This window comes from Dioscorea cayenensis, chromosome 11 (genome assembly GCF_009730915.1).
Source record: "Dioscorea cayenensis subsp. rotundata cultivar TDr96_F1 chromosome 11, TDr96_F1_v2_PseudoChromosome.rev07_lg8_w22 25.fasta, whole genome shotgun sequence".
NCBI classification, from domain to species: domain Eukaryota; kingdom Viridiplantae; phylum Streptophyta; class Magnoliopsida; order Dioscoreales; family Dioscoreaceae; genus Dioscorea; species Dioscorea cayenensis.
This window is the reverse complement of record NC_052481.1, coordinates 17,861,077-17,879,578: the sequence shown is the minus strand read 5'-3', so window position 1 is coordinate 17,879,578 and position 18,502 is coordinate 17,861,077. Positions and strand designations below refer to the sequence as shown.

Genomic DNA, 18,502 nt, shown 5'->3' with positions numbered 1-18,502 from the left:
GGAGCTCCAATTGCTTTCAGTTTTAATTAATTAAATTATTATATTTATATTTTTAACGCATAATTTGCTTTAATGCATGTATAGAGATATTTATGAATGGTGAACATCCATCCCTTTCGAGATGTAAGAGATGTTATTCTAGGATAGAGGGGGTCCCAAGGAGATTGGACATGCACTCACGTATATTTTAATTTCCAATCTCAATTCAGTTCCAAAAGTTCTTGATTTAGAATCGAGTGGGATAGGCTAGTGGGCAACAAATCTAGAGTGGATTTGTCGACTCTGGAAGCCCTTTCTCCTTAGAGGAAATCAAACATGCCACCTTTTCTTTGGGGCTGACAAAGCTCCCGGCCCTGACAGTTTCCTTGTCTTCTTCTTCTAAAAGTTCTGGTCTATTATTAATAACGACCTTGCTTCATTGTGCGTGCCAAGACTTCTATAATGGCACAATCAACTTCAAACACATCAATTGGCTTAATCTGTTTTTCATTCCCAAAGTGAAATCTCTTGAACTGCCCCTAGACTTTCGCGAATTGTTTGATTAATTTCTCTATCAAAATCATTTCAAAAACACTTGCTTCAAGACTCAACAAAGTTTTAGATTTTCTTATCGACATACCTCAATTGGCGTTTATTGCAAGACATTGCATCTTGGATAATGTAGTCAACGTTGAAGAAACCATCTTTAGCCTGCAAAAACGCAAGTTGCCAAGCAACATTGTCAAAGTAGACTTTGCGAACTCATTTGACATGGTAGACTGGAATTTTCTTCTAGAACTCCTCCAAGCACGTGGCTTTGGATCCCAATGGATAGGACGGAATAAATGCATTCTCTACTCTTGGAGGGTTTGGATTAAAAAAATAGGAAAGTGGAGTAGTGATAAGTAAGTGAAAGAGAATGTTTTTCTTTTTATTGAAATAAATATGAATAAACCACAGTTTTAATGAAAGAAAAACAAACAAGTAACACAGAATAAGTCCTCTCACCAGAAGTGAGGTGCATAAAAAAAATAAAATAAGAAAATACAAAGCATGAAAATAAACAACAACTAGGCTGGCGAAGAACACTGTCTTAACACAGACTGGGCCAACCTATCTAATGGAGTATCCTACTCCTGTGCTAACTCATGGTCTGAATCGCCCTTTTGGTTTGAGACTCTTGCGCTTAAGAAATTGAAAGAGCGCTTAATCCGCTGGGTAGCTTCATTGAGAGATTCTTGTTGACTGCTTGCAGCTATTAAGAACTAAGAAAGAAGCACATTAGCAACTTTAAAGATTAGAATAATAAGGTAAGGCAATTAATTGAAAGATACGAGTATTTCGTTCAAGCCAAATATTCCACAAAATGGCTCGTGAGGTGAGGTCCCACAGGCTTCGGTGTTGGAGATTTAAAGATGATAACCAAGAAGTTCAAAGATTAGGGACGGTTTGGATTAATAAATATAATTTTTCAAATAATCTCTCTCCACTCAACAGATCTTTCATCTTTGATAGTTGTTTGGTTTGCCATTTTAGTTCTAATGAACTTGCTCCCTGTCTTCTAATTGCTAGTTGTATAATACCTTACTTATTTTTCATATTCACGATTGCTCTTTTTTTCTCTTTTAAATTTAATTTATGAATTGTTGTTTTTCTTGTCATGCTTTCTTTTGTGGATGAAGATTGTTTAATAATTGTTTGGTAAGGCACTTTAGAATCTTCGGAAGGTTCTTTGGTTGTAAGTTATAAGGATTTGCTCTTTTTGTTCAATTTGTTTGTTCTTCCATATATACACCATTGTTTTGTATTTGAAGCTTATGATGAAGTAAAAATTCTGAAGATATATTTGGTTTTATGTAAATGAAAACCAGTGATCATCACCCCTGGGTCATTGTTTTGGGAAGTGAATGGTAGTGAAGTGTTGCAATCCTAAGTATTAGTAGTAGTTGATTAAAAGATAAGAAGATGCTGAAGAGTAGCTGAAGAATTGACGAAGAATTTTGAAAGGGAGAATGCTTGCTGAATATCTGAAAGAACATTGGGAAATAGGGGAAATTGCATAAGTTAACCCCAAGCAGTGGTTCTGGTACACACATGGGGCAGGGATATGTCGGTACATTCAATGTGAGTGAAGAGTTATCCGGAAGAGTGAAAAGACATTAATTACCCCGAACTGTTATTGCTGTTTGACTGTGAGGTCAAAGGTATTGTTTTCATTCGGCCGGATTCAATGATCAAAATATAAGAATTGCTGAAGTGAAAGAGAACATCATCTAGATTGAAGAATCCCTTCTTCTCCTTGTCTTCTTCCTACCTTTCCCTTGTTCTCTGAACTACATCTGAAGATCTCCAGGTGAACAACCCCTGGTCTTTAAGTATTTGTGTTTAATTTTCAATATTGTTGTTGTTCTTATTTTCCTATGGATTGTGTGTACTTATGAATGTTAATGTTCCCATCTTGAGAGATCTTCAGGTTTACCTCTGATCTACTCTTGATTGTACTCCCTTTTGATAGATCTCCAAGCTTTGCCTCTGGTCTTCTCTTGATTGTACGATCTTTTGTGAGAATATTAAAGAAATCCTTTTTGGTGGTGCTTGATCTTTGCTATTTATTTCTGAATTTAGTGGAGGAACAACTGTTGCAATTTTAGGATTGCATCATGAAGGCTACTAAGGGTAGTAATAGCTATGATGATTATTCTGATTATTTTTCATAGAAGAAATTGTGATCATTACAAGCAATGTGATTTTATATGGTCTTCAGTTAATTTCATAATAACTACTTTGATTAGTTAGTTACCTTACTAATCTCATGAGACTATTGCCATTCTTCCCGAGGACCATGGGTACTTGTACAGCTTCCCAAATATATGTTTGTTGCGATAATTTTTCGTTGCAGTTTTTAAAATTTTTATAAGAAAACACTATAATATATGGCTACCCAAACGTTCTATATATATTTTTTCTGAAAAATATATATATATAGATATTTCCTGATTTATCATTTTCTCTTGTGTATTATATCATATCACTGTGTTTGGCCGTCCTGCAGGGTTGCCGAAGAAGTGAATTTTGAAAATGGGAGCTTCAAATGATTTGCTGCAGGTGTAGCCCTGGCGGCAACCCTTTTCTGGGCTGTAGGTAAGGCTTAATCAACGTAAAAGACTGTCATTGCCACTCACATCGACAGCCTTCACAAGCTAGCTCAACTTTGATATTCATATGTATTAGCTCAGGAATTTGATATTCATATTCACAGTTATCTATATACACCAACAAAGAGTAAGACACAAAACTTGCATCAAATCAATGTAAGTAATGTGTATCTGATGCAAAAATTTACTCCAATTTTTGGCTTTTGGCAAATGTAGAAATATGATGCCATGTACTTTGTGCGGAGAACATTCAAGTGCCTAGTCTGCTATTCCTCGGCCTTTGCTTTTCGAGTGCAGTTGCTTTATTCAACATGTTTGTGGAATCCCTGTTCATATTCAGCTGGCGTAGGGAAACTGCCAGCATGTAGAATGCCAAAGGCCAATTTGCTTGAATGCGCTGTGCTTGCATGGCGTCACGAAGGGCTTTGTCAGGTTGATCAGACATGAGGTAGCATAGGCTTCTTCTCACATGCACCGTAGCTGAAACTAATATTCCCTTATCTAGAAACTACATAAGAGAACAAGTCCTTATGTTTAGAAAGTTGCAAGATCAGATGAAAAGCATGATTTCTATTCTATTTTTCACATATTTTCAAGGATATGCATAACTACAAAAATTTACCTGAGAATAGCACTCAATGGCTGTCTTAAGATCTTTATCATTGAAGGCCAAGTCTCCTCTGTTCCTAGCCTCCAGCATTTCTCTCATTTTTTGCCAGTCCTGAAAAGAAAACTAAAAAAGGAGGAGGAAATCAAACTGACTGATGACATCTGATAAGATATATTATAGTAGATGAGATTCATGTGTGACAGTTCTCACTATTAATAGGTGTTCTATTATTGAACCTTAGGATAATTGCTAAAATATATGAATAACGTATACAAGTCATTTAACCTATATCAGCATGATTTTTCCCAGATTAAATGTGTGAAAATATACTCTAAATCTGAACTCAGACGCTGATGTTTACTTTCCATCTTCCCTTGGTGTCTTTTTTCTATTAGTCCTTAATGGATCCACAATAGAATGAAACCAAGTTCTTTCTATTTACAGTAGCAGCTATGAACCCCTTCTCCAAAACTTGATAGGTAATTAATTATACACTAACAGGAGGCCAAGAAACTCAAGTTTATAATTTAACGAAGATGATTGATAATGTTATATACCTCCCTGCTTGCTACATCACCTTTGTAGTGTGCCAAAAACAGAATCTGATGAATGGCTGTGAGGTCCATTCTGGTAACAGCTTCAGCCATAGGAAAGGAAATCTGTTGAGGAATTGGTAGGGTTTTATCTTGCTGGGGACTAGCCCGGCATTAGTGGGGTTTTATCTTTCGTCTGAGTTTCTGGTGCGGTTTTATCTTGCCCCTGAGTCCCTGGCATTGCACTAGATAGTGCCTGCATTGAATGCGACAAAGTAGCATCAAATATCACTAATTTCAGGACAAAATTGGGAAGGTTATGAGATTGGCTTTCCAAGAGATGATAGAATACATATCACAGCACATAGGGCCACGCTGAAGTTATTTAGAAACTGCAAGCTTACAACATGCTTGACAAGAAATGCATTTGGAAAAAATAAAGGCCGCACAGGTAACATAGATATAGAGCCATCAAAAATGAAATCACAAGTTGCTCACCCCAGTATTGCTTTGAACTTGTGCAAGAGCTGCATTAACATCCTTTATAGTGGGCCGGTCCTTTCGGGTTATTTTGCAAACACTGAGAAGCAAGTTTCTTCAAAGCTGTTGCATCTTTCCAGGAATATTCACCATTCAGACGAGAATCCATACAGGTAGGGATTTGTTTACCCATTATCATTTCTAGAGACTGGAAAGCATGAAACATAAAACATGATTATAATAAAAAGATCACAAATTATTTTGTATATAAGTCCACAAATGCAAAACAAGATTTGGGTGTGCATAGTTATGATGCTTTTGGTTCATAGAAAAGTGAATTGCACTGGCTGCTGATTCACTCCTTTGCTTAAAATTGAAAAAAAGTCCTGTCTAAAAGAGAATCAGTAGAAGAAAAGAACCAGAAATTAATTAATATATGAGATATCTGGCATGTATATAAGCCTTACATCATCTTTTGAAATTTGCTCTCCACTTAGTAGATCTTGTAGCACAATGCCAAAGCTGAATATCACGCTTTCAGGAGTGACCATTCCTACAAAAAGAAAAAGAAATTAATTTCTTTTCTTTTTGTAGGAAGGCGTCACACAATTATTTGGCTAAGACTTATTACATGACAGTTTTAATTAAAATATAAAGCCAACTACTTAATAAATTTCTTTTTTACTAAAATAGAATCAGAGCACATACAAACAACAATAACATGGCCAAATATGCTTGCCAGCTAAAACAAATGAATTTCAAGCAATAGTAGGTCAATACCATTTAAGCACTCTGGAGGCATGTAAGCAGGCATGTAATCAAAGTTAATGTTGTAACTTCTACCATCCCTACTATTTTTCACAAGATCGAAACAAGAAAGACAAGGATTGCCAGCCTGCAAAAAAAACAAAAACATCAACATCCAACATTGCTGCAAAAAAATCGCATTTGAGGAGACATGCATCATAATTTCGTGAATTTTTTAATTCTTTTGTTAGAAAAGCGCAATTTCTCCAAATAAAATAAAAGAAGAAAGAAAAGGAAAAATCTTGCACAAGCTAGATACTTCAAGAAAGATGTATTTCTTTTAAAAATAATTACTAATATGACCTCATCAAAGACAACTTTATTTGAATTTAGGCCATGATACAGAGTTTGCCCTTCAATGTTGCAATATTCCAAAACTTCTGCTATATAGCAAGCGACTCTCAAGCGTCTAGACCACTCCATGGTCTTAAATTTAACTGTAGAAATGATCAAAAAATCATTTAATATCTTAAAATATGATGAAAAATTTGTACAAGATGTTTATGGAACTTGTCATTATCAATCTCAAGAAATAAAATTGATCAGCGTAAAGAAGCACATGAAAATCTACAAAAACACAAATGAAATTGAAGACACATCAAGCAAAAAGATATACCATCAACACACAAGAGCAAGTCTATGATGTAGGCTGTGGCTAAAATTGAGAACATGACAAATAAAGAGCCAAACTGGGTGTGGCCAACACCTAAAAAAGGAAATTATGTATACCAAAAATGAAGATTTCATCGGCTTAAAGAGCCACAAGCACCATCTTCTTTTAAAAAATTGCAAATGGCAGTCGCAGAAAAAAAAAAATCTTAGTTTACAACGATACATAATGAAAACAGGGTACAATTTGAGTATAAAGAGAATTGCCCAGCATACTATTACACCAAACCTTTTCAAGCAGCAGAAAATTTGAAGGGGAGCTGCAATGCCATACTCTAGGTAAACCAGATGAACTTATCTTCACTTGAAAGTCCTTTCCAATGGAGAAATTACAGGAGCTATCTTGACCCATGTATCCAGAAAAAAGCATGAAGCTTTGACAACTATCCCATCCTGTTTTCTGATGCCATTTTGGACACTCTAAAGAGATGCACTAGGAAAGATTAACTTTATCATGGTGGTGCACAGTTGGAAACAAAATCAATCAAGCCCCACTAATGCTCTTCCAAAAAGAAGGGTGCTAAAAGAGGCTTCTCAGCATATTTTTGCTGAATTGATGCCGTTGTGAACAAGATGGAGAAAAATCTGGGTTTATAGCTCTAGTTAGTTTTATTAACACATACAAACATTAATTTATTTTATTCTCTAATCAGTCCTTATAAACTCTGGCTTACTAGTCTTAAAAATTTGTAACTAGTGAATTAAAAAACTACCAATGCAGCTCCATACAACTGCTTTGCAAGCAGATTCAAGCCCAGAGCATCAAACAGTGAATTAAAAAGAATCCTAAACTCCATTCAATAAAATCACATCGAGAAATAACGAAGAATCTACTAAAAAAGAATTCTAAACTCCATTCAATCAAATTACATTAAGAAATAGCAAAGAATCAACACAGAACCAAATTAATCAAGAAAAAGAAGTACGAGGGAGAAGAAAACATACAGTTGAAAAGACGCCAGGCGAGTGAATCAGGGTTTTAAAACTTTTGAAGAAATAGTGAAAATAATTGACACTTAATTTTCAGAAATACAGGGCAACTTTTGCCACACGCAGCTCCTTGGGTTTGTTTTCTTAACTTAGCTGGAAGACTGTTGAACATATTCTATCAAAACCATTGGTCGTACTAAGGGCTAAAAAGCAATGAAGAGCTTGGAGCAGCCTACTAGGGTTAAATCTACAATAGGGAAAGATTTACTGGGAAGATGTATGGAAGAACAAGAATACAACAGGAGGTGATTTATGAGAAGAGTAAAGGGGGGATTCTTAATTTTTCAAATTTTCTTTATAAAAAAAAACTAATTTGGATATTATTCAAAAGTCTATGATGTGGGCTGTGGATAAAATTGAGAACATGACAAATATAGGGCAAAACTGGGCAGCATCAACACCTAAAAAAGGAAATTATGAATACCAAAGGTGAAGAATTCATCTGTCTAAGGAGACACAAGCATCACCTTCTTTCAAAAAATTGCAAATGGTGGTTGCAGAAAAAAAAAAAAAAGCTTTTAGTTTACAATGCTACATAATGAAAGCAGGGTATAATTTGAGTATAAAGAGATTTGCCCAGCATACTATCACACCAAACCTTTCAAGCAGCAGAAAATGTGAAGGGGAGCTGCAATGCCATACTCTATGTAAACCAGATGGACTTATCTTCACTTGAAAGTCCTTTCCAATGGAGAAATTACAGGAGCTATCTGGCCCATGTATCCAGAAAAAGCATGATACTTGGACAGCTATCCCATCCTGTTTTCTGATGCCATTTTGGACACTCTAAAGAGACGCACTATTAGAAAGATATTTTATGACCCTAACTTTGTCATGGTGATGCACAGTTGGAAATCAAAATCAATTTAGCCCCACTAATGCTTTTCCAAAAATGAAGGATGCTAACAGAGGCTTATCAGCCATATTTTTGCTGAATTGATGCTGTTGTGAATTCTGTGGAGGTGGTATAAAGCTCTAGTTAGTTTTATTAACATATCCAAACATTAATTATTTTAATCTCTAATCAGTCCTTGTAAGCCAGATTCAAGCCCATACAACTGCTTTGAAAGCAGATTCAAGCCCAGAGCATCAAACAGTGAATTAAAAACAATCTTAAACTCCATTCAATCACATGACATCAAGAAATAACAAAGAATCTACTCAAAAAGAATCCTAAACTCCATTCAATCAAATCACATTAAGAAATAGCAAAAAGAATCAACATAGAACCAAATCAAGAACAAGAAGTACGAGGGAGAACAAACATACGGTTGAAAAGACGCGTAGCGAGCGTATCATTGGGCATGAACTCCGCCACAAGAAGCCGCTCATCCTCATGGCAGCAGTACCCAATCAATTTCACAAGCCGCCGGTGTCTCAACCGTCCCACTGCAGTAGCCACCTCCTACAATACAAAACCCCACTTCAAATTTCTCACCAAGAATCACAACAAGATCACCAAGAAAAAAGGACTTAAACAAGAACGAACCTTAAACTCCTCGGCATCAGGCCAGGCGTCCTTGCAGAACCTCTTGACGGCGATCTGTTGGCCGCCATGAAGGCGGCCCCTGTAGACGAAGCTCGGGAATTCATCGCCGATCAGTTGTGAGAGTACGTTCTGGAGGGAGAATTCATCCGTCGCCGCACTTAGCTCCGCAAAATTGTACTGGGGGAAGCGCATTGTTCCCTCGTCTGGGGTCTCCGACGGCGCCGTTTCCTCGGTTGGGGGCTGCAACGGCGGATGACCGGGGGGATTGACATTGGTGACGGTGGCGCCATGGTGGTGGTGGTCGTCGTCGTCTTGTTTGGGGGCGGAGATGCAGCAACCCATCGCCGGCGGGGGAGTTGGGAAATGGGAATGAGTTGGGGTGGTGGTTGGGGATCAAAGTTCAAACAAAAGAGAGAGGGAATGGGAATGATGGAGGTGATGTTCTTGTTCGGTCAGTCCATCCTTTTATAGTGTTTTCAGCTGACTTCTTTTTTTATTTATTTATTTATTATTTTTATAATAAACTTTTAATTTTTTTAATATTTTTTTATTTGATTTTAAAAATATGTAGTAGTTAAGTTTGTGTATTGTTTTAATTAATTTTCTAAATATTATGTTCTTTATTATTCATTTATTTTCTAAAACCATATTTTCAATAATTATTTTAATTTATTCAGTTCATCATCAAAATTAATTGTTCCTCATTTTTTTAGTTTGAGGTGAAGCTACTAATACAACCATAGACTCAGTTGAAGTTTGATAAAATTTTATTTGGCCGGCCTAAGTCTAACCCTTTTTTTTTTCCGAGTTTTTGACCTCTATTGGCAACTAATATAGTAGTAACACTATTTTTTTTTCTAGCTTTTCTCATAGTACTGATAAATGCCATTTCCTTTCCATCTTAGTAATATTATTGTTATTGATGTGTTGAGGAGTGGGATTCATGTGGAACTTTATATAGAATTCTTTTGTTTGGATTTATTTGAAGTCAAAACCATATATTTAGTGAATGAGTGGTTAACTTAATCTATTAATATGAATTATTAAATGTCCGAATTTTGTTTTTCTCTTCTCTAAATTCTTGTTTGATATACCCGTTGACCAAAGGTTATATTTGCATGTCCTAACGTCTAGGGCATTTTATGTGACAAACATTTTTATTGGTGTTTATTTTTTTGTTATTATTATTTTTTTTAAAGGTGAATAAACCACTTCAATTAAAACAGAAAGGCATTCAACAGACTTTCACTAATCGGTAGTGAAGAGATCAAAAATAGACAGCAGAAGAGAGATACAATAGTAGACCACTAGAGTGGTACCACAACAATTAACAAGAAACTAACAACGAAGAAAGAAACAACGAAAACATGAGACAGAAGAGGAAGAAGTAGGCCACCTCAAACCTCCAAAAAGCAAACCTAGATGAACTAGCATATGCTATGATCAAGAGCCTCCTCAGAAGGTGGAGCGTCACCAATCTCCTCCACTCGAGGTCCCAGAAACTCCAGACTACGACGGATGGAAGAGATGGAATCCTCCATCTTCGCTTTAGCTCCCTCTACGACTGTAGAGAACCAGGATATGAGCCTATGATCAATTTTTAAAATATGAGCATGTATAGGCAAGGTATTAGCATTAAAGATGTAATCATTTCGAGCAAGGCAAATATTCCAAACAATTGATTTCACAACTAGGTCCCCCATGTCCCTACATGTTACCCTCACTAACGCTCGTCAAGCTCCCTAAACAGATTGCAAAGACATTGGTGGATTTGGTAGATGGAAAAGTCTCACAAAATAATCCCACACTTGTCTATAAAAATCTCACCGAAGAAAAAGATGATCCACCGATTCAATCGTAGAGTGGCACATAACACAAGTGGCGGTTGTAAGTTGGTTACGTCTTCTTTTCTCTAGATTCTCTAGAGAAAGGATCTTATTTTTCCATATAAGTCAGTTGAAAATGTTTATTTTCTTCGGGCAAGTATTTCACCAAAAGAATCTCGCAACTGGACAGTGCAACCCACCATCGTTTCAGAAGTTATAGAAGGATTTAACCAAGAAAGTTCCATTTCTAGTAAGCCTCCACCATTTTTTATCCCCCAATTCTCGTATGGCGCCCGCAAATGATCTCTAAAAGGCAAAACATCCATGTCCTCAGAGAAGGGAGCCTCAGCCAAGAGAGAACACAGTTCACGAACTGTGCCATTGGAGAAATGATTCCTTCTGCACTTCTCCGGCCATAAATACATAGGTGCTCTACCATTCAACCAACGATCTTTCCAAAAAAGTGGCTCTGGCCGTATTAATTCCTTGTAAGACACAACCTCTTAGGGTTGGAAGTCAGTCAGTAACGTCTTTCCAGAAGAAAGAGATCCTACCTGATTGCCTAGGAAACATGTTCCATCTAGACATACCATAATTTTATTGCACAACATCTGCACCAAACCAAGAAGGTTCCATCATGAATTTCCACCGCCATCTGCCCATCAATGGCTGGTTGAAGTTATGCAGATCTAGAATTCCCCAACCCCCTTGGTCACGAGGACAACAGAGGTTCTTCTAACAGACTAATCTACAGCTTGGATGGTCAATATCTGGTCCTGACCACAAGAAGTCTCTTCTAATTCAGTTGTTCTCTTTGATGACCCAACATGGCAATCTAAACATTGACATCCAGTAAGTTGGAAAGGCAGAGAGTACCGAGTTCACCAGAGTAATGCGACCTTCTAAGGATAAATGTTGCACTTTCTACGAGGATAACCGCTTTCTAACTTTAGAAATGAGCCCCTCCCAGTCTTGTCTTCTTGACCTTCTACCAGAAATCGGGATACCCAGGTATGTTATTAGGAGCATGCCCCTCTTGCAGTTTTAAGTTTCTGCAGCTGCCGACTCTGGGAGCACACCTACAGTAGAAGAGTATAAGCAAGTTTGTGAGAAATTAGTTGCTAAACTCGTCATCCCTTCAAACACATATAAAATAAGCTTCATAATTCGCTGGTCTTCAAGTCTTCCATTCTTAAAATTAGCAGATCATCAGCATAGTAAAGATTACACCTACTTCCAAATCCTCCTAAAGGCACACCAACCAAAACCTTGGATCGAAGCTCATGCATGAACATTGTACTCAACACGTCCATAACAAGCACAAACAGCAAGGGTGATAGTGGATCCCCTTGCTGTAACCCCTTTTATATCGAAAATAGTCATTTGGGGAACCATTTACAAAAATGGAAGCCTTAGAGGAGAACAAGATACTCTTGATCCATCCCACCCAATAATCCCCAAATCATCAAGCTTTCAGCAAATCAAAAAGAAAATCCCAATCTACTAGATCAAAAGCCTTGGAAAAGTTGACTTTCAAAATGTGCCTTGGTAGCCTGTACTTGTGAATATTGAAGTCAGTTTTTCTGCAATAGCAATGTTATCCAAGATATATCATCCTTTTAAGAAAGTTGGTTGTTCAATGTCTACAAGAGAATTCATGACCTTGCTCAGAAGCGTCGCCAACAGTTTAGAAATAATTTTTAAAGAAGAATTTATCAGACTGATGGGTCTGTAGTATCTCAGAGACTCAGAGGATTCCACTTTAGGAATAAGAGCAATTCAAGCCCAATTGATCTTTTCTAAATTGGCTCTATTAAAGAAGAAATCCTCACAAAGAAGGAAAAGGTCAGACTTAATTGTATCCCAGAATTGCTTTAAGAAATGAATTGAAAACCATCTGGGCCTGGGGCTTTGTCTCCTCCTAGATCAAAAACCTCTCTTTTAACTTCCTCTAAAGTGAAAAGGCCTTTCCAGCTGAGTCAGGTCAACAGATATCTTGTTTTTGAAAAGCTTCTGAAAGTCGATCCGGAATCTCGATGGTCGTTTAGACACAAACTGTTGTTTAAATTGGGATGTGAACACATTGCCAATATCACGGGGATTTGTAAGAGTGACACCATTCTGACAAATTCTTGGGATGTAGTTACGATTCTTCCGCCCATTGGCCACAACGTGATAGAATTTTGTGTTTTCATCCGCTTCTTTGAGCCATTGTAATCTTGATCTTTGCTTCCAGTAGATCTCTTCTTGTTTACAAATTTCATTCAAGTTATCTAATAATTCCTGCTCCTTCCGAGCCTCCTCTAAGGTTAGCCTTCTTGAATCCTTAACAATGTCCAGAGCTTCCACATTTTGCAGTGAGTCATGTTTTCTAAGTTTAATAGATTCGAAAGTAACGTTAGTCCACTTACGCAACTGGGACCTGACCCCATCAATCTTTTTGGAAAAGATAAAGGCGCCACAACCAACAGGAGTTAAATCCGTCCACCACTAATGCAAATAGTTGTGAAACCCATCCTTGGTGGACCACACCAACTTATAGCGGAAAGGTCTTAGGGGTAGAAGAGTGTTTGCTAACTTCAAGGTGAAGTGGCACATGATCAGACCCAAGTCTAGGGAGACTCGTCTGTATCACTTTAGGGAAGTAGGCAACCCACTCATTATTTTAATTAGGAAATGATCTAGTTTAACCCAGATCGGATTAGTTTGGCCATTTGTCCAGGAAAACCTTCTACCCACCATTGGTGACTCTTGTAAACCCAAATCAAACATTAAGGAATTGGCATTGCGGATATCCTCCAAGTTGAAATCACCCACGGTATAGTGGAAGCACCTCCACTGTCTCTTAGTTCCTCCCAAAAAAGCATGCTTGCAAGATCGCTCATTTGGCCTATACACCACCGTGCATCACCATCTAAGGTTGTCCTTTTTGGACACAAATTCCACCGTCAAACTGAAATCCCCCGCATGCTCAAGTTTCTGGTTAATAGCACGTTGTTCCAACCTAAAGCAATTCAGCCCCAGATCCATTTGCTGGAATGAAGGCAAATTGGTCGAGACGACTTTCCCCAATCTTCCACCAGGTTACCGGTGTAATTTCATTAAGTTTGGTTTCTTGTAAACAACACACTTCAGCAAAATGAATGTTCAAAAAGTCCTTTACTAGAAATCTCTTAGATGGCCTACCTAGACCCCTAACATTCCAATTGATTATATTCATGAACACCTAACTAGTTCCCGTGGACCTCGGAGGAGTTCTCCGCCAACCCCTTAGAAGAGGCATAACGAGTCTTCTCTAGCAAGCGAATATGGTTTATGCAATCATTCACAGATTCAGAAAAGGAAATGTCACATGCATCACAGTAGCTAGCAATTTGAACATTATTCCAATCTGAAATGAGAAACAGTTTGGAACTCATACATTTAGCATAGTCACCCCCAGTCCCTTTCTTTATGGTCGATTTCGGCGGCTCTGCCAACTACCCCGCCTCCTCATTGAACCATGAGGATGGTTTCTTTAGCCGTTTACTTTTCCTGGTCCCTATAGGTTGCCCCGCTGTTGCAGATTCATGCCCTCCATTTAGATCTGACAACAGTTCTCTGAGGTTCCTTTCAAATTCTGACATTGAGTCATCTGACTCTAGGTCATTGTCAGGCGACAATTTATCCATAGATCGGGTATCTGTTCCTTTTCTCTCTTTTAATATATCAGCGCAACTGTCAATGCTAACAACAGAGGAAACTGATTCAGGGACCAAAGCCCACACCCCTGCCAAGAATTACCATTTAAAGCCATCTGAGGTGCCAAGGCAAGTACAGCAGAAATGTTACTGAAATCCATATCTGCTAAAAAAGTTGCTTATGCTTGTGAATCATCCTCCTAATGCCCCAAGTCCAACTTAGGGTCACAATTTTTCAAAATAGACATAGTATTCGGCTCATGGCCCACAGAACATTCCAACGGATGCCTACTAAAGGAGTGCAGGCCCAGTTGTTGGCCTACATCACAAATTAAAAGAGAGTCCCCAAAATTAACATTATTATTTGGGTTTGAATTCTGGCCCATGTTTAAGTTCAGCCCAACATCCAAAGCAATTGGGTCAGCCGCTTCCTCAACGCACTACTCTGCTTAACGTGTGCCAGCACCTCCATGTGTGAGACGTCATCAGCCTCCTTAACTTGGTCCAGCGGCTGAGGAGACATATGACTCTCCCCCATGTGCGTCTCCTTAACCTGCTCTCTCACTTCCTTAAAGTGAGCCACTCTAACCTCAGACGCATTGTTAGTCTAGTCCTTACTATACCAAATTTTAGGACAATCATGCCAATATAAACGATTTTAGACAATTAATGCCAATACATGTTTGAATGAATCAAATGTAAATTCTTTTGGATAACTTTCTTGGTGAGCTCCTGAGCAGCACATAAAGAAGAGCGCATGACGACGCACATAGGAGGGGGAGATTATATTTCAAGGCATTACAATGGGGATCATAATAGGCCCCTTAAGAGGAGATGAGGTTCGCTTGGATGTCACATACATTCAAGCGGGGAGCTCTCAATCACAACAAGAATTGCGTCGGTAAAGATTCAACCTTTTTGAATGGATTAAACTAATAGCAAAGGGCGCTCTCTCTAGCGAGGTAGTTGGCCAGAAAGGAGGCTCCAATTCAAGCAACACTACTTGGGGAGACAAGCAAGTAAAAAAGGGCCCTAAACACACCTCAAAAAAAGTAGATTACTAGATCCACTCAAATCTTGCTCGTATTGCTTCTGGATAAGTCACCAAGTGGAGGAGTGCTGACATCTGATAGTTTGCATGAAATACCAAGGTATTGGTCATGTAGTAGCTCACTATCCCTCACTCCCTCTCAAAAGACAAGTAAAGCTCTCATCGGTGACTTCTCAAAGCCCTTTAGCAGTGCCCATCGTCCTCTTGTGAGGAAGTTTAGACCCAGCTTGGAGTCTCTCTGCAACAACTGCAAAAGCTCAAGCTTTCATTGCCTCTTACCTTGGACATCATAAAGACCAAGCAAGATCTCCAGAAGTGTTTATGATTAAGGTTAACTCCAGAGTTGCTACCTTCAAGGATATCGAGAATTATTATGTGAAGATGGTCGGATGTCTAGTAGTGGATATGATCTCATTGTTTAAAAGTAATTCCAGAAGATGCCCGATGCCCACTCTCCTCAACCCACACACTTTGGGGTCTCTTACACGTGGCTCATCCTAAATCTGTAAGCAGGGTATCTTATATGGACTCACCTATGTTCCAACAGATCCTCCTCTTTTAGACTTCTCCATGGCTTCCTAAATTGGATACCTTTTAAAATTAGATGTTGTAACACCCAGTTACAACACTGTTTACCTTGCTGAACATGACTGGGTTCTAGCCCAGTTGCAACTGAACTTGCGACACCTTCAACCCTCCCGGTTCCTTCAATATCCTTCATAGCAATTGACTCATCCTGAGCTCCTCCTTCCTACAACCGCTTCCTTCCTCACATCATTTCAGCAAGCCCCTCTCCCAAGGGTCACACCCACCAGGGTGGGAACACCATCTCACCAAAGATGGCTACCAAAGATCTCTGGATCTTCTTTCCAAACTTAGTCCAAGTTTGGTCTTTAATTATGATTTTCAATTGATCCATCAATATATTGTTACTAAACCTATTCTCCTCTCATCCAAGTTTAGTCTTCAATATCTTTCAAGCATAATCTTCAATCATCCATACTTGGGTCCTCAATCTTCAATCAAATCTTACCATATATGTCTTGTAACCTTTAATATCTTCACCCATAATTAGCCTTCTTACCAAATTATGTTCCAAGCAATATTCATGATGATCTTGTGTCTTGGAATAGCTCCATCCATAAATAACTCCACCCATAATTAGCTTGGATCTTTTCTTCAAATTACATTGCTAATTATGGTCTTGAGAATCATGTAGCTTGTCATTGCTTTTTTTAGTTTGTGTCTTCAAATAGCTTCACACCAAACTAAACTCTATGTAATCTTTGGTTTCCAAGAGAAGATCTTCATACTTGTCAACAATAGATAATTCCTCTCTTTAGAAATAAACTTCCCATATGAAAAGATTCTGCCAAAAATATAATACTTGCTTTTCAAGAGAGATCCTTTTACTTTGATACTCATGTTGAAAATCGATCTTCCTTAAATGAATCTTTTGAGAGAAATATTCCAATCATAGTCACCTACCAAGATCTTCTAGCCTTCATATCATCATGCTCCAAGTCACCATACATTAGCCACATCATCATTCTTGTCACCATTGTTTGGCACATCATTTGCTTTCTTGTCACTTGAAGTTGCAACTCACTTGCCTTATATAGCTTCTCTAAATATAGCTTTCATCTCATCAAATAGATGTCACCATAGATATCATTGTGTCTTCAAATAAATCTCCTCTCCAAAAATAGTTGTATAAATATTCTCCACATGCATTTTCCTTGCTCTTTAAGAGGGATCTTCCAAGGTTGATGCTCTTACCAAAGATAGCTTCAATAGATTTTCTCCATTTGGTTCATTGAGAGAGATCCTCCAAATATAAGTTCCTACTAAAGATAGTTCCATATGATTTCTTGAGAGATCCTCCAAATATAAGCTCCTATATCGAATTCCCAGCCTTCATGTTTTCTTTCGCCACATCATCATCCTTTGCCAAGTCATCTTACCATGTCACTAGACTTGCCATGTCATCATTATTGCCATGTCATCTTGACTTGGTGTTAAATGATGCCAATTATGGAGCCTAGCTCTAATAAGTATGTTTAGATATCAATGGGAGCTTGATTTTTTAAAATTTTTATGGATTACAGTGATTTTTTTTATGTGTTTTGCATTTTTTTTTGAAAAAAATGTGGATAAGTGTTTTGCATCCTCATTAATGTCTTTGAAGGTTATACTAGAAACACACCATTGTGTTGGAGGCAGAGTGCTATGGCGATGAGCTCGCTAGAGAAAGAGTGTGTTAAAATTAATTAAAAAATGGATTGCTTTGCAATATTTTATTATTTTTGAAGGTTGTACGTGCATATATGCATATTTTTGTAATTAACCTATAAAATGTGCATTTCCATAATTATTAATTTCTTTTACAATATTTTTTTTAAAAAGCCTCCTCTTAATTGTTAGGGTTGGTCTATAGTGTAAGTGCTAGTGAAGCCCATCAGCAAACTAGTTACGATGAAAAGGAATGCTCTACACCAGGTCATGGCCCTCAGTGTATTAATATGTCTCTAACCCTAAATGGCAATGGCAATGCCAATAGAGGTTGATTGAATATAGGCATAAGGAGATTCGATCCATCCAACACTAACCAAAAATATAAATGATAAATTAATAATTGAAATCGAGCATGTCACTTCGATGGTCAAATCAAGAAAAACAAACAAACAGCTCCTCATGCCAATTTAATTATCAAAATATTTACCCTATTCTCTACTGCCATTTTTTGTTCGTTTTATTTACTTGGGCCTTTTTTTTTTTCTTTTCTCATATCCAGAGTCATATTTTCTCGTAACACCTGATTCAAGTAAAACTTTTTTTTTATTAAGGTTGCATAATCCCTATAAGAAAATAAAAATAAAACCAAGCAACTATTTGACATAGTAAAAATAATAAACAATGCATATAAATTAAAAAATATTAAAATTAAATAAAATTGAAATTATTAGATAATTGACATTGATTATGACTGCTGAAAATTTTTAACTAAGATTAAGGGTCTGTTCGATTTGCACATAGGTACAACACAAGGAGTACAACACAGTACAAATACTTAAGTACAGTACAAATGCTTGTATTGTTCTTTATTTGATATTCAGTGGACATAAAAAAAAAATTCTACTGTTTTCTGTTTGATTTACATAAGTACTAGACTAAAAATTATAAAATTACTATAGACCCTTTTCATAATCTTTTTGTTGTTTTGGAAAAAATTT

The 18,502-nt window shown here is 37.4% G+C and overlaps 1 protein-coding gene across 1 annotated transcript; it reads right to left on the bottom strand.

The window, feature by feature from the left end:
* Positions 1-3,034: 3,034 nt before the first annotated feature.
* Positions 3,035-9,019, bottom strand: LOC120271666 (serine/threonine-protein kinase BSK1-like). Its single transcript, XM_039278341.1, has 9 exons — positions 8,713-9,019; positions 8,493-8,628; positions 5,868-6,001; positions 5,538-5,652; positions 5,225-5,310; positions 4,815-4,965; positions 4,302-4,450; positions 3,757-3,867; positions 3,035-3,642 (listed from the first exon to the last, which is right to left on the bottom strand). The coding sequence occupies exons 1-9, from the start codon at positions 8,902-8,904 to the stop codon at positions 3,385-3,387; spliced, it is 1,332 nt and encodes a 443-aa protein (XP_039134275.1). The 5' UTR covers positions 8,905-9,019; the 3' UTR covers positions 3,035-3,384.
* Between the last annotated feature and the right edge of the window lie 9,483 nt (positions 9,020-18,502).